The sequence below is a fragment of the Aquila chrysaetos genome, chromosome 1 (assembly GCF_900496995.4).
Source record: "Aquila chrysaetos chrysaetos chromosome 1, bAquChr1.4, whole genome shotgun sequence".
NCBI classification, from domain to species: Eukaryota; Metazoa; Chordata; class Aves; order Accipitriformes; family Accipitridae; genus Aquila; species Aquila chrysaetos.
Window position 1 is genome coordinate 69724595 of NC_044004.1, and position 12313 is coordinate 69736907.

General features: G+C 43.5%; 1 protein-coding gene across 1 annotated transcript in view; it reads left to right on the forward strand.

Moving 5' to 3' along the window:
- The window catches only part of FREM3 (FRAS1 related extracellular matrix 3), an 89307-nt gene extending 77342 nt beyond the window's left edge, over positions 1–11965 (forward strand). The window contains exons 15-24 of the mRNA XM_030020677.2: positions 941–1072; positions 1369–1700; positions 3070–3262; positions 4035–4139; positions 4395–4522; positions 5435–5569; positions 8212–8338; positions 9384–9571; positions 9648–9794; positions 10551–11965. Coding sequence (XP_029876537.1) covers positions 941–1072; positions 1369–1700; positions 3070–3262; positions 4035–4139; positions 4395–4522; positions 5435–5569; positions 8212–8338; positions 9384–9571; positions 9648–9794; positions 10551–11051 — 1988 coding nt within the window. The 3' untranslated portion in view covers positions 11052–11965. The remainder of the gene's footprint in view (positions 1–940; positions 1073–1368; positions 1701–3069; positions 3263–4034; positions 4140–4394; positions 4523–5434; positions 5570–8211; positions 8339–9383; positions 9572–9647; positions 9795–10550) is intronic.
- The last annotated feature ends 348 nt before the right edge of the window (positions 11966–12313 follow it).

The following is a 12313-nucleotide window of genomic DNA, read 5'->3' on the forward strand; positions in this document are numbered from 1 at the left end:
GAAAAAGTTTTGTGTTACCATGGTATTAGTGATGGTCCTGTTGTAGTGGCAGTGGCTTGTCATCAAGACAAGACAAGGCTTGTGGATAGAAGCAGTATTCTTTTGTTAACGTCACAAGTTGGGGGAAGGAAGGGAAGCTTTGGGGCATGTAAGCCGGACCGAAATCCATCAAGGTTTTAGGCAGTTGTGTTCATGCCCAGTGGCTGAAAAGTAGCTCCCTTGAGACTTTCCATTGTTAGCAAGTTAGGCAGTAGCCTGTGAAGTTTCCAAGGTTCCCTAGGGCTCCTAAGTGTTAGATTTATAGGTCTAAAGTGGCCATTGTGCACCATAGGTCCTCTGTGGATTTACCACTATTCTCCTAAAGTGCCAGTTCTTTGTGTAATTTAATCAGAAATGATCTTTGCCTCAGTCAGACACAGAAAAAGAAAGAACCTGAAAACTCTCTCCAGTGTAAGTGGTGGACCCCGCAGAAGGACACAGACTGCCCCTATGTATTTTATTTAGCTGTTGTCTGCAAGATGTTGGCTCCCCTCAGGCAGCCTGTTTTTTTGTGGCAAGAGCTCAGGTGTGATTGTGAACCACCCTGCCCTTCACCTCAGTAAGTGATGGCTGCCAAGGTAAATGCTGATGTAAAGTCACCATCTCCCCATTTCTAGGGAGGAAGAACAAATCCGTGGAAGGAAGAGGTCAGGTTCTTCAGCTGCTGCTGGGCATAGAAGGGTTTCCATACTTCTGCCCTTGCCTCTCTGGAAAAGGACCTCTTGGCCCTAGGAGTTAGACCAGGCAGCATGGGCAGAGCAGACAGGAACTCCCTAATCAGCGTGTCAACATTACTGCATTTTTCTGACCTAGCTCTATGGACAGACATCTCCAAGCTGCTTAACACAGATATGACACAGTTTAGCAGGCATTTCACAACCTGTCCTTCCCATTTGCTCAGGTCTTTGCCAACCTCGCATCCCAGGAACAGTAGGAGCAGAACCTTTCTCAGCTAAAATTCGCTACACGGGTCCAGATGATCCTGACCATCCCAATCTGATCCGACTAACAGTCACAATGCCCCATATGGATGGTAAGCATCAAGTGGTGAGAGTAACCACTTAATTAACACATGCTGCCTTGGACGTTTCCAATTCCACAGGTTGGTCTGCACAGTTGTTTGCTGTGTTGTGGCAGAACCATGAATAATCCATGTTTAATGAACAACTTGCCAATTGCAAAGTTACTGTATGGATGAAACATTGGGCATCCTTGACTCCTATGTTTCTGACTTCAGCTTTAAAAATATGTTCACAAACAGTTAATGAATACTTCATTTGCTCTTTTCCATTCAGGCTGTTAATGAGTCGTGTGACATTTGTGTTTTAGGAATGCTGCCGGTTATCTCCACGCGCCCCTTATCCAGCTTTGAGCTAACACTTAGTCCAGACGGCACCCGTGTGGGACACCACAAGTGCTCCAACCTACTGGACTATAATGAGATCCAGACCAAACATGGCTTTATTACAGAGGAAACTAAGAACGCCAGAGCGATTGGAGAAACATCACCTTACCAGTACAGCAGTGCTCTGCGGTCCGCCAAAACCTTGCGTTTCTACCAGAACCTCAACCTTGAGGCTTGCCTTTGGGAGTTCAGCAATTATTACGATATGTCTGAGCTGCTGACGGACTGCAGTGGCTCCATTGGCACAGATGGGCAGGTATGTGGCACTGAAGCACCTTCCTCTCTCAACAGGAGGAGGCTTTGGAAGCACAAGTCCAACAGAAAGTGTTACTAAGGATTGCATGAGAAAGGATTTAGCTGCTATGCAGGTAGTTTGATATGTGTTCCCTTAGCACAGGTGTTTTTATAAGTACAGATTTGTTCCTTTGCACTGTATTTCTGTGTACAGCCACGATTCATCTTCCTGGTAACTGAGCACTGCTTACTGCATTGCTGTTGCCCCTAGTCTGGATTTTAGAAACTGCTTTTTTGACGCAAAGAGCTTTTCCAAACTGTGTACATCCTTGTGCTATTGCCCAAAGCCCGTGTAGCAGCATGTTCAAAGAAGAGGCTACAATTTTATTGCCTTATAGAAGTAAGCTGTATGTGTAAAGTATGTTATTGACCCTGGAAGTGTGTTCTAAGGTTATACAAAAAAATTGCTTTTTTATAAAAAAAAAAAACAAAACCAACCTAAACCATGTTTAATTAGAAACTCTAATTCAGGCTTAGATCATTCAGGCTTTAGGCAGAGCTGTTAGGTAGGTGAGATTTTATAAATAGAAGCTTGGTTGATAAGGAACAAACAAAAAAAGTTTACCCAAAAAGCGATTTTGCATTTACTTGGAAAATAACCCAATGCACAAGCACCCTACAGCAATTGCACTAAAATTAGAGGAGATTCCAGGGGGCTGTAGAGCCTCTGTGCTGACTCCACCTTGAATCAGCCTTGGCCTAGCAGCTTGATGCTTTCCCATTCCGTAGGTGCTCAACTGATGCTCAGTGGCCAAAGAAGATTTATGCACTATTATCTGCTTGGCTGCACATTCTGGTTGCTTGTTGGTTGCTTGGTAGAGAGACCTCCATAACTCAGGCCATAGTTTTAAATTGCAGTGTTTCAGGGTGCCACAATCTATAGAGTTAAATCCATTGTAAAGTTGGGTGTTACTTATAGGACTCATTTCTAAATTTGTGTTTGATTTCTGAATGCCTAAGGAATCTGGTTGTTCTGATCTGGAATTTTAATTTAGGCCACCTTCAATTTCTATGGAGTTTGTTTTGAAGGCTTTTTTTTGCCCTTTTTTTCTTTTTTTTAATTCCAAAGTAAAACAAAATCTTAGATGGTCCTTATTTTGGAGAGGTACGAATCCCATTACATTAAATTGGCAAAGATGTGGGAACACTATCAAGTGAGGTGGTTTGCAGCACCTGAAATAATAGTGATGTCAGTAACAGATGAAAAATTTTTCTGTGCAGTTTTTTTTTGCTTAGGTTTAAAGAGTGCAGTTCCTGAGAGTGCAAGGTTGGCAGTGAAAGTAATTTTTTTCAGGTTGCATGCAGTAACCTGGTACCTCAATGTTTTTCAGGTCTTAAATCTGGTGCAGTCGTACGTAACTCTGCGGGTGCCTCTCTACGTCTCCTATGTCTTCCACTCCCCTGCTGCCATTGGTGGCTGGCAACATTTTGATTTGCGGTCTGAACTGAGGCTTACCTTTGTGTATGACACGGCTATCCTGTGGAAAGATGGGATAGGCAGCCCTCCTGAATCAGAGCTCCAAGGTGAGCTGTTTCAGACGCCACCATTTCTAAACTCCATCCTATTCAACTTTCTTATGATGGGAGATGTGTGGTCAATAACTCGATGCTTTTTAGCCTTCAGAATCTCAAAAGCAGTAACAGCATGCTGATTCCCTCAGTTAAAACACACACCCAAAGGACAGTTGTTTGGTTTTTAATGCCGTATGTTACTAAACTAGATGTTTTGAATCTTCCCTCAATTGCATGATGCTTTTAATCTGTAAAAAATGAGATGAACTAATGCACAGACCAACTGTAAAGCAGACATTCTTATGGAGAGAAAGACTCCAGTGCTGAACTGGTACACAGTTACAGGGCGACGGAGGCACTTACCTGGCCCTGTGCAGGGGAAGTGCCTGCAAAAGGGACCTTACTGGAGTGAGCAGCCTCGGTGTCTGTGTGACAAAAAGTCCCAGACCCCTTCTTTCTCCTGCCTGCACTCTGTTATGTCAGCATACGTGGATATACTTCAGGTGAGTCTGGTCTTATGTCAGCAAAAGGGAGAAAAAACCCAAACCTGCCTTAATGAATTGAACCATTAGCAGGTGTAAATGAGTGCATTTCTTCTGAAGTTGATGGGTTTGGAGATCTGTCTCAAAACAATCAATGCGACAGGGTTTAATATCTGTGAAGAGCACCGGGGTTTAGGTAAAGTGTTTCAGATCTCCAGACGCAGAAAAAATAGGAAGAGCCTCCCTTCAAAAATGCACTCAGGAAATGCTGGTGGTAAAATCATTGGCTTTTTCCTCCCTAGGCTCCCTCTATCCCACGAGTATGCGGATCAATGACGAAGGGCGACTAGTGGTGAAGTTCCGAACAGAGATTCGTTTTTGGGGCCAGCTGGTGGTGTCCCACCCAGGTGTGTACCCAGGCTGTCCGCCTGTGCTAGCCAGAGTCTCTGTAGTGCTGTCTGCCTGGCAGAGGAGAAAGGTACCACAGTAAAGGTTCTGTCTCAGCGTAGGAGGGGAATAAGTAACCGAGGCATTTCCTTTTCTGGGGTGTCAGTTGATTTCTTTCCGTTCTCTTGCTTCTTTGCTTTTGTGTGCTGATTTTATACCATTCCAGGCATCAGTATTAATTATGGCAAATTATAATTTGCCTTTTATTCTTTCAGGAACATCTCTGTCATCAATGGTGATGTCTGCCGACCACCCTGGCCTCACGTTTACACTCAGTCTGTTACGAAGTGAGCCAACCTTCCACCAGCCTGTGCAGCAGTGGAGTTTTATCTCCGACTTTGCTGTGAGTTTCCATTCGGACTTGAATTTAGGGCAGCAAAGGGAACGTCAGTTTTTAACATACTTCCCATGCAGTTGTCAGCACTATAAGATCAGTAAGCATCAACTCATTTGGATGCAGTCACGTATTTTCATTACATAATGAGCAGTCGGAAGTCCCTGGTGTCCCCGGAGTTTGAGTCCAGAGGCCTGAATCTGTGCTCCTGCTAGCACTAGCTGGCACCATTCATTGAGCAGGCCAGTGCTGGAGCTGTGGCCTCTCTTGAAGAATTTGCCTTAATGTTATTTCCCTTGGCATTGCCAGGAAATGGTGATCCAGGAGTTGCTGCTGCTGTTACGAGAATCTGGATTTTTCCCCACATGTGGCAAAGCTGCTTAGCTCCTGCTGAGCTCAGGAGTCAGTGGGAGCTACTGTGGCCCCAAAGCCTGTGCCTCTAATAGGGCAGAAAAGGCTTGCTTAAAAGTGTCTTGCTTCTGTGAGAGGGACACAGCCCAGTTACTCAGCTCTAGCTGAGCTGGCAGGAAAGGAGCCATTTGCATTCACTAAAAATCCAGCCAAAATCATATTTTCAGAGAGACTTAGTATGTTAGATTTGGACACTGACATGTTTGATTCCCACCACCACCACAGCAAGGCCAGTCCCTCAAAGGCCTCATAGTAGGTATTCTGTATTAGTCCTCATTTTACAGACAAGTACAGGACAGACAGCATGTGTCAGTGCTTTGCCTGTGCCACTGAAGCGTGCTGACGGTGTTAGTGCGTGAGGTAAAGCGCCCTGATCGTAAATGGCAATGTCCAAGTTTGTGAGTGTTTAGGATGCTGCTGGGAATTCAGCTTCACCTCAGGGGCAATGTGAGCTGAAAAAGTGATTGTTCTGAGGCTGGAGAAACGCCCATTTCTCTAATCTTTTTGCAGGTGCGAGATTACTCAGGTACTTACACTGTGAAATTCATCCCTTGCACTGCTGCGCCCGGTCAGCAATATGCCCTTCCTGTCATCTGCAACCCACGGGATCCAATTGTGTTTGATATGGACATCAGGTTCCAACAGGTACACCATTTTACTTAGGACTTACACATTTTTCTGTGAAGCCTCATGGGCAAAACCAGCCAAAAGCAAATTTAGGTTCAAAGGCAGCTGTTCTGTAACCACTGAAAGAGATGTTCTGGCATAGCCCACTAGTACCAGTTTTCAAGAGAAATTCATGGAGTATTTCAGATGGCTTCGGGACGAGTTTTACAGTGCTTGTAGATTGCTGTAGGACTCATCTTCCCAGGTGAGATAAAATCAGACTAAATTCATTTTTTCCAGTAATTAAAATCCTATTTTTCCATTTATTTACCTCATAGTCCAGCCTATTCCCAAGTACTTTGCTGGTTTTTTTCAGGAGGCGGGGGCTGAAGGGGAAAAGCATTTTAGTTCTAAGCAGGATTGTTTTAAAGAATAACTTGTGGTCCTGAGGTTGATTTTTAAAACTGAGATTCAATGTAATAGATTTGTATCAAGAGGGTCTTTTTCTCAAGCAGTGGGAAACGCTTCATTCAGAGTTAGTATGGCTTTCTGACAATTTTCCTGTATATATTAAAGAAAAAAAAAAAAAAGCAGTGCCCCAGGTAGCAGTAACTTACTATTGTAGACTGTTAAAAAGACCAGGTTTTCTGTTGCAGTTAGCTTGAGGAATGACTTGAATAGCATTTGGAGAGCAAGGGCTCTGAATCTGAGACTAAACTTCCAGTGAACATACCAAACTTTTTAAAACCTCTTAGTATAACATTACATCCTTCAGTCAATACCTAAAAATTGACCTGATTTCCTGCCCACCTCCGGCAAAAGTACTGGATACTTCAGAGGCCCTGTCAGTGTCAGTCAGAGCCATTCAGCCCTTTTGACCATTAGAACTGCTCTTTAGCCTTCTGCTTCGTTATCCAGTTGTGTGGCATGCGTGGTAAGTCTGGAGACAGCTGTATTACATGCAAATTAACTGAATGTCTCCGTCTTGTTTGCTCAAACAATTGGTGTTGAATTTAATTGAAGGATACTACTTCGGCAATAGTCTTCCTGCTGCCACCTTGTAACGCGGGACACGAATGCTACACAGGAAAATGGTTTGATGAGGAAGGAAATAACCAGAGTTGCAGTGGCATTTGCATATGAAGTTAATTTTGCACTTTTGTGTATATAATCACAGCCTTATGACTGTAACCCCTAGATGCTGGGTTTATTGTGGTCAACAAGATCAAATAGTGCCATGAGACAGTTTGGTTCTTTACCTTGTTTCTGTGTGGGAGGGCCATTTGCCTTCCGTTCCCCTCTGCGCCTCCCTGCCGTGACGCACGTGGTGGGTCTCGCAGCACTCCGGAGTGCCGGAGTCACAGGGCAGGCACGGACCCGTGGCCCAGTGCCGGCTTCCTCCACCCAAATGTGCCGGGCTCACTTGGGCTCCTGCAGCCGCGAGGTGTTTGTGGTGGGGAAGGCAGAAATGTGGTGGCTGGGAGCAACCTACCCTTGCACGAGAGGAATTAACCTACTTGCAGGGCAACTCCCGCGTTGTCTCCAGGCGGGGGCTATCGGGCCAGGTTACTTTTCTGGGCAAACTGCAGGCAGCTTCTAGGTCACAAGTGGAACAAGCCCAGTGCAGCCAGGGGTGAGTAGGGGCAGACGAGGTTTCCCATCCTGTGCTCCTTGGTTTGAGTATGTGGATTATTGTTTAGAGAAGGGGAAATGAGTTGGTGTTGAGCTAGTTTCTGGTCCTGATCTAGTTTTATTGGCCTCTTACCCACAGCCCTGTTCTTCCAGTAACTTTTGCAAGTGTCACTGAAAAGATACATTGCTGTCCTGTATCTGAGGCAACAGATATCTTTTGCTGTTTTACTTGGCAACGTTGAAATAAAGCACTACAATTGTGTATTTTGATGGGTTGTGATGAGAAGCACAACAGGAGGTTTATGTATGTATGTATGTATGTAGGAGGAATTCTGTCCTAGTTTCAGCTGGGATAGAGGTAACTGTCTTCCTAGTAGCTGGTACGGTGCTATGTTTTGAGTTCAGTACGTGAAGAATGTTGATAACACTGATGTTTTCAGTTGTTGCTAAGTAGTGTTTAGACTAATGTCAAGGATTTTTCAGCTTCTCATGCCCAGCCAGCGAGAAAGCTGGAGGGGCACAAGAAGTTGGCACAGGACACAGCCAGGGCACCTGACCCAAACTGGCCAACAGGGTATTCCATACCATGGGACGTCACATCCAGTATAGGAACTGGGAAGTGGGGGCGGGGAATCGCCGCTCGGGGACTAGCTGGGTGCCGGTCGGCAGGTGGTGAGCAATTGCACTGCGCATCATTTGTACATTCCAATCCTTTCATTATTGCTGTTGTCATTTTATTAGTGTTATCATTATCATTATTAGTTGTTTCTTTTCTGTTCTATTAAACTGTTCTTATCTCAACCCGTGGGTTTTGCTTCTTTTTCCCCGATTTTCTCCCCCATCCCACTGTGGGGGGGGGGGAGTGAGTGAGCGGCTGCGTGGTGCTTAGTTGCTGGCTGGGGTTAAACCACAACAAATTCTTATAAGTGCTGTGTACTGCTGAAGGGTTTTATCGGCACATGACTACTATGGCAATGGTGTACAATGACCATTGTAAAGCTACAACCAAGGTGTTTTTTCGATCATTTAATTTCACTTTTCCCCCACAGGTCAGTGACCCAGTGGCAGCAGAGTTCAGTCTAAATACTCAAATGTTTCTGCTGTCCAAAAAGGAGCTTTGGATATCTGATGGATCAATGGGATTTGGAGAAGGAGCTGATGTAGCCTTTACCAAAGGTAAAAAAAGTCAATTGTACATTCAGCATATTATGAAAGATAAAACAGAACCGCTTTTAACATGAGCTGAATATGTATTTTACTAGTTTTATAACCCATACGTGGTCTATGTATTTCCACTGCAGAAAAGTAAAATACAGAAGCACTAAAATATGATGTAATTTAGTGTTGTAATGGGCTTTAGTTCTGTTTATGGGCTCTGAGAGGAAAAGCATTCCAAAGGTAGGCGCAGAATTTAGGTGCATATATCTGAAACTGCAGTTCTGAAAACTCTGCCTCAGTTACTGCATAATCACATATTCCCCTCACTCTGGTTGTTTTGCTTTGAAGCTGCCCACACTAGAACTTTTTGCCCCATTTTGAGGGGGCTAAGTAATTGCAGTAATTAGGTTATTCTAGTCAGAAATGCAGGAATTGAATACTTATACACCCGAGGCTCCTTGACTTGGTTATGCAGCTGTTTTCAACTGCAGGCTGGATGCATAATAACTGCAGCTGCTCAGACTTGTTGTTGATTTTTATTTTTTTTTTTTCACTTCTGGCCCAGGGCAGGTGCTCTCACACACTGTACTCACTCACTGACTGGAGCTGTTATCAGGTTCCAGGGAAGCTCCTGGTAATGGCAGTATTGGACCAAAAATAATTTTGGTTTTAATTGGCCCGTTATTTGAGTTATCAGTCTGAAACCCAAATGTTCTGTTAAGAACTTTATTTTCCTTGATATAATGCTATCAGGTTGGATAGTTTCTTATACGCAAATATGCGTTGCCCTCTAGTGAAGAGAAGGGAAAAGCTTGCTTAAAAAAGAGCTGCACTGCAAGAACTACACGGCAGTACGAATTGTAACAGAAAATAAGACTAAAGCCCATGATAAATTAGTAGTAACAGCCGTGGAACATCCTGTCTTCATGTGCAAAGGGAAATACACTTAATGCTAGATAATTCCTGTCCTGAGAATTTTTAACAACAATGGTTTGGTAATAACTTGATTTAGTAATTTTAAATTGACTGGTATAATGTAAAATGTATTAATCTGCTTTACTAGGATCTGAAATCTATGGCCGGGTGATGGTGGATCCAGTTCAGAATCTTGGCGACTCCTTCAGCTGCAACATCGAGAAGGTGTTCCTTTGCACTGGTGCCGATGGGTACGTGCCCAAGTACAACCCAGACAATCAGGAATACGGATGCCTGGCTGACTCACCCTCCCTCTTGTACAGATTCAAGATCCTGGTACGTTATGGCAGCACGCGTTTTTAGATCCCTGACTTCCATGTGAATCTGCAAGTACTAAACTTACTTCCTTTAGGATAAAGCTCAACCTGAGACGCAAGCAAGAGTCTTTGGAAACCTGGAGTTTCATGCTACATTGGCAGCTGATCATGCAGATGCTTTTCCTCTAGTAAAACAGCCTGGTTCTGATGGTTTCAGCCTGTCATCTGCTCCGCTCTTCCAGGTAGGTTGTCCGATAAGTATATCACAGAAATTCTTTCATGCGAAAAGACAACCGAGGTGGAGAACAGAGCATACAGGTAATCATGGGCACTATGTTAGTCAGCGACGGACTTCAGCAGCACATTTACTTTGTTCCCTTTCCCTAACAGTGTAGAAACAATGACAGCATTGCTTTGTAACACTGAGCTTGTAACCCTTCTGCAGCCTTGCTATTACTGCAGACATGTACACCTGTGACTGGGGGGAGAAGTCACTGGTTTAAGCTTACCATGGGCACCTTTTTACCTAAGAGAAAACTAAGAAATTAGACTTTATTTTCTTGCAGCTGGGGAAAAAAAAAAAAAAAAGGTAATTGGTTTGTATATGGTATGAAATTAAAACAGACAACTATGCATCCTGCTTTAAGTGAGACTAATTCAAATTCCTGAAGGCTTTTTTTGGTCTCCTGAAGTGGGGTGGTTCTTGCCTAAATTAAGACTAGTGTTTTGTTAGGTAAATGCAGTAGCCTTTTTTGCATTAACACTAGAAAGAAATAGAACATAGTTTATCTGACCTACTTCAGCAGTCTGCATTAAGAAGAGATTAATCCTATCTCCAAGTGCCTTTTTCTGCTGTTGACTTTAGACATATTTGGCAGCAAACTTGGGACATTGGTCTGGATGAATCTGATGCTCGGTGTGCTCCAGTTTATAGTAAATGTGCATGGGGCAATGTTCTGGTTTGTTGGGATTTTATGTGTGTGTTTGTTTTCTTTAAGGTGGCAGCTGGCCGAGAATGGTACATTCACACTATTTACACGGTCCGATCAAAGGAAAATGCACACAGGCACAATGGCAAAAGAAGTCTTGACTACCACCATGTGCTGTCCTCTGCTAAAGGAAGAGTTAGCACCACAGCCTTTAAACGCAGCAGAAGAGCCAACCCAGATGCCCTGGCCTTCATGCAAGACATTGGAGCAGATAAAAACAGGGGCACAAATATTCAGCATATTGCCCTTGACCGTTCTGACAAAGCTGTCATCACCCAGAAAGACGTGGTCCCAGCTGGCGCGCCGCATCACAGGCCAGTTCTGGAAATCACAAGCAGGGACTCTGGAAACAGTATTGTACCCGTTACTGGAGGCTTGACAGGACTGCTGGTTTTGATCTGCACTGTGGTCGTAACTCTTTTTTTGTTGAAGCAGAGGAAACAGCCCTCTGCTGGGAAAAGCAAAGTTCCCATCAGCCCCTCCAGCAGCAGTGACAGTTCAGAAGTGTAGCCAATTTCTTGGGTGCTTGTCTTCTAACATGTAACTTCACCAAAAAGCAGACTCTCAAATCTAGCTCTTGGCCCACTTCTTTGCACAGACAATTGGCTGCTCCGGTTCTAGTGCTGGTTCAATTATTTGTGATGGGCAGCTATTTCTAGACAGGGTTGGTATACTAGGTTCATGTGTGAGTCACGTATTTATAGAATTCAAACTAGTGCTCCATGAATGGGAGTTGATGCTTTTTTCTTTTTTTTTAAACCTAGTTTTTGTTTAATGTCTTGAATATATGCAGCTGTAAATGTGCCTTATATCCACCATGAAAGGTTGGTGCTTAGAAGGACGCTGGTTTTGATTACATGTACAGTATCTAGCTTTCATGTAAGGGTTTTTGTTTTTTAGGGTTTTGTGGTTTTTTAAAATAATTATTGCTGGGGAAGGAAGAAGGTAGTAGTATTAGAATAGAAGCTAAGTAGTAGATGATAGTATTCCTTTAAATGAGTGATACCAACGGTTTTGCCTCAAATTTTAATGAGGACCTCAGACATACGGACAGCGGTGGGAGACTCACACAGGTAAGGCTGTAATTGCAATTATCCGTGAGGAGAGCGTTACACGTGATCAACGAGAACTGGAACTGTATTGTAAAGACACAGTAGAAAAATAGTATGTTAATGCTTAGGTGCTGGCATTAAGTGCTTTCAAACACGCTTAAACAGGTTCCAATACTTCAGACCAATACTAATGACTGCTTTCCCATATTGTACAATAATTGCCAATCTTCCTTTGCTTGATATGACATTATAGCATCAAAATACAGGCAAATACTTCTAAAAGGTAGCTTATTTTGCCAGATGGCAGTGGGGGAACACACATGTATCATCTAAAGCAAATACTTTGCTTCATTTTTTACTTCTACTTGAAAGGATTGTGACTAGTAGGATGCCATTTGGGAGATTAAGATTTAGTTCCTTTTGCTCTCTGTATACTGGCACTTGAGATTTGTTAGCACAAATGAAGTGCTGCTCAGCTGTTTAATCCTTCTGTTCTGCTTCCTCTGAAGGTTTTTGATGGTGTTTGGCTTTTTTTTGTGAAAAGGGATGCTTTGCAAACGGATGCTTTTAAAGGAAGGCTTCAGCACTGCAGCATTTTTGTTTAGGATACACTACGCGTAAGCAATTAGACTGATGTCTTCTAGGGCTGCCGTGACAATTCCACTTGTAAAGTGTTGTAGATTGGCTCTTAACTCTACTGTACGTACCACATTCTTCTGA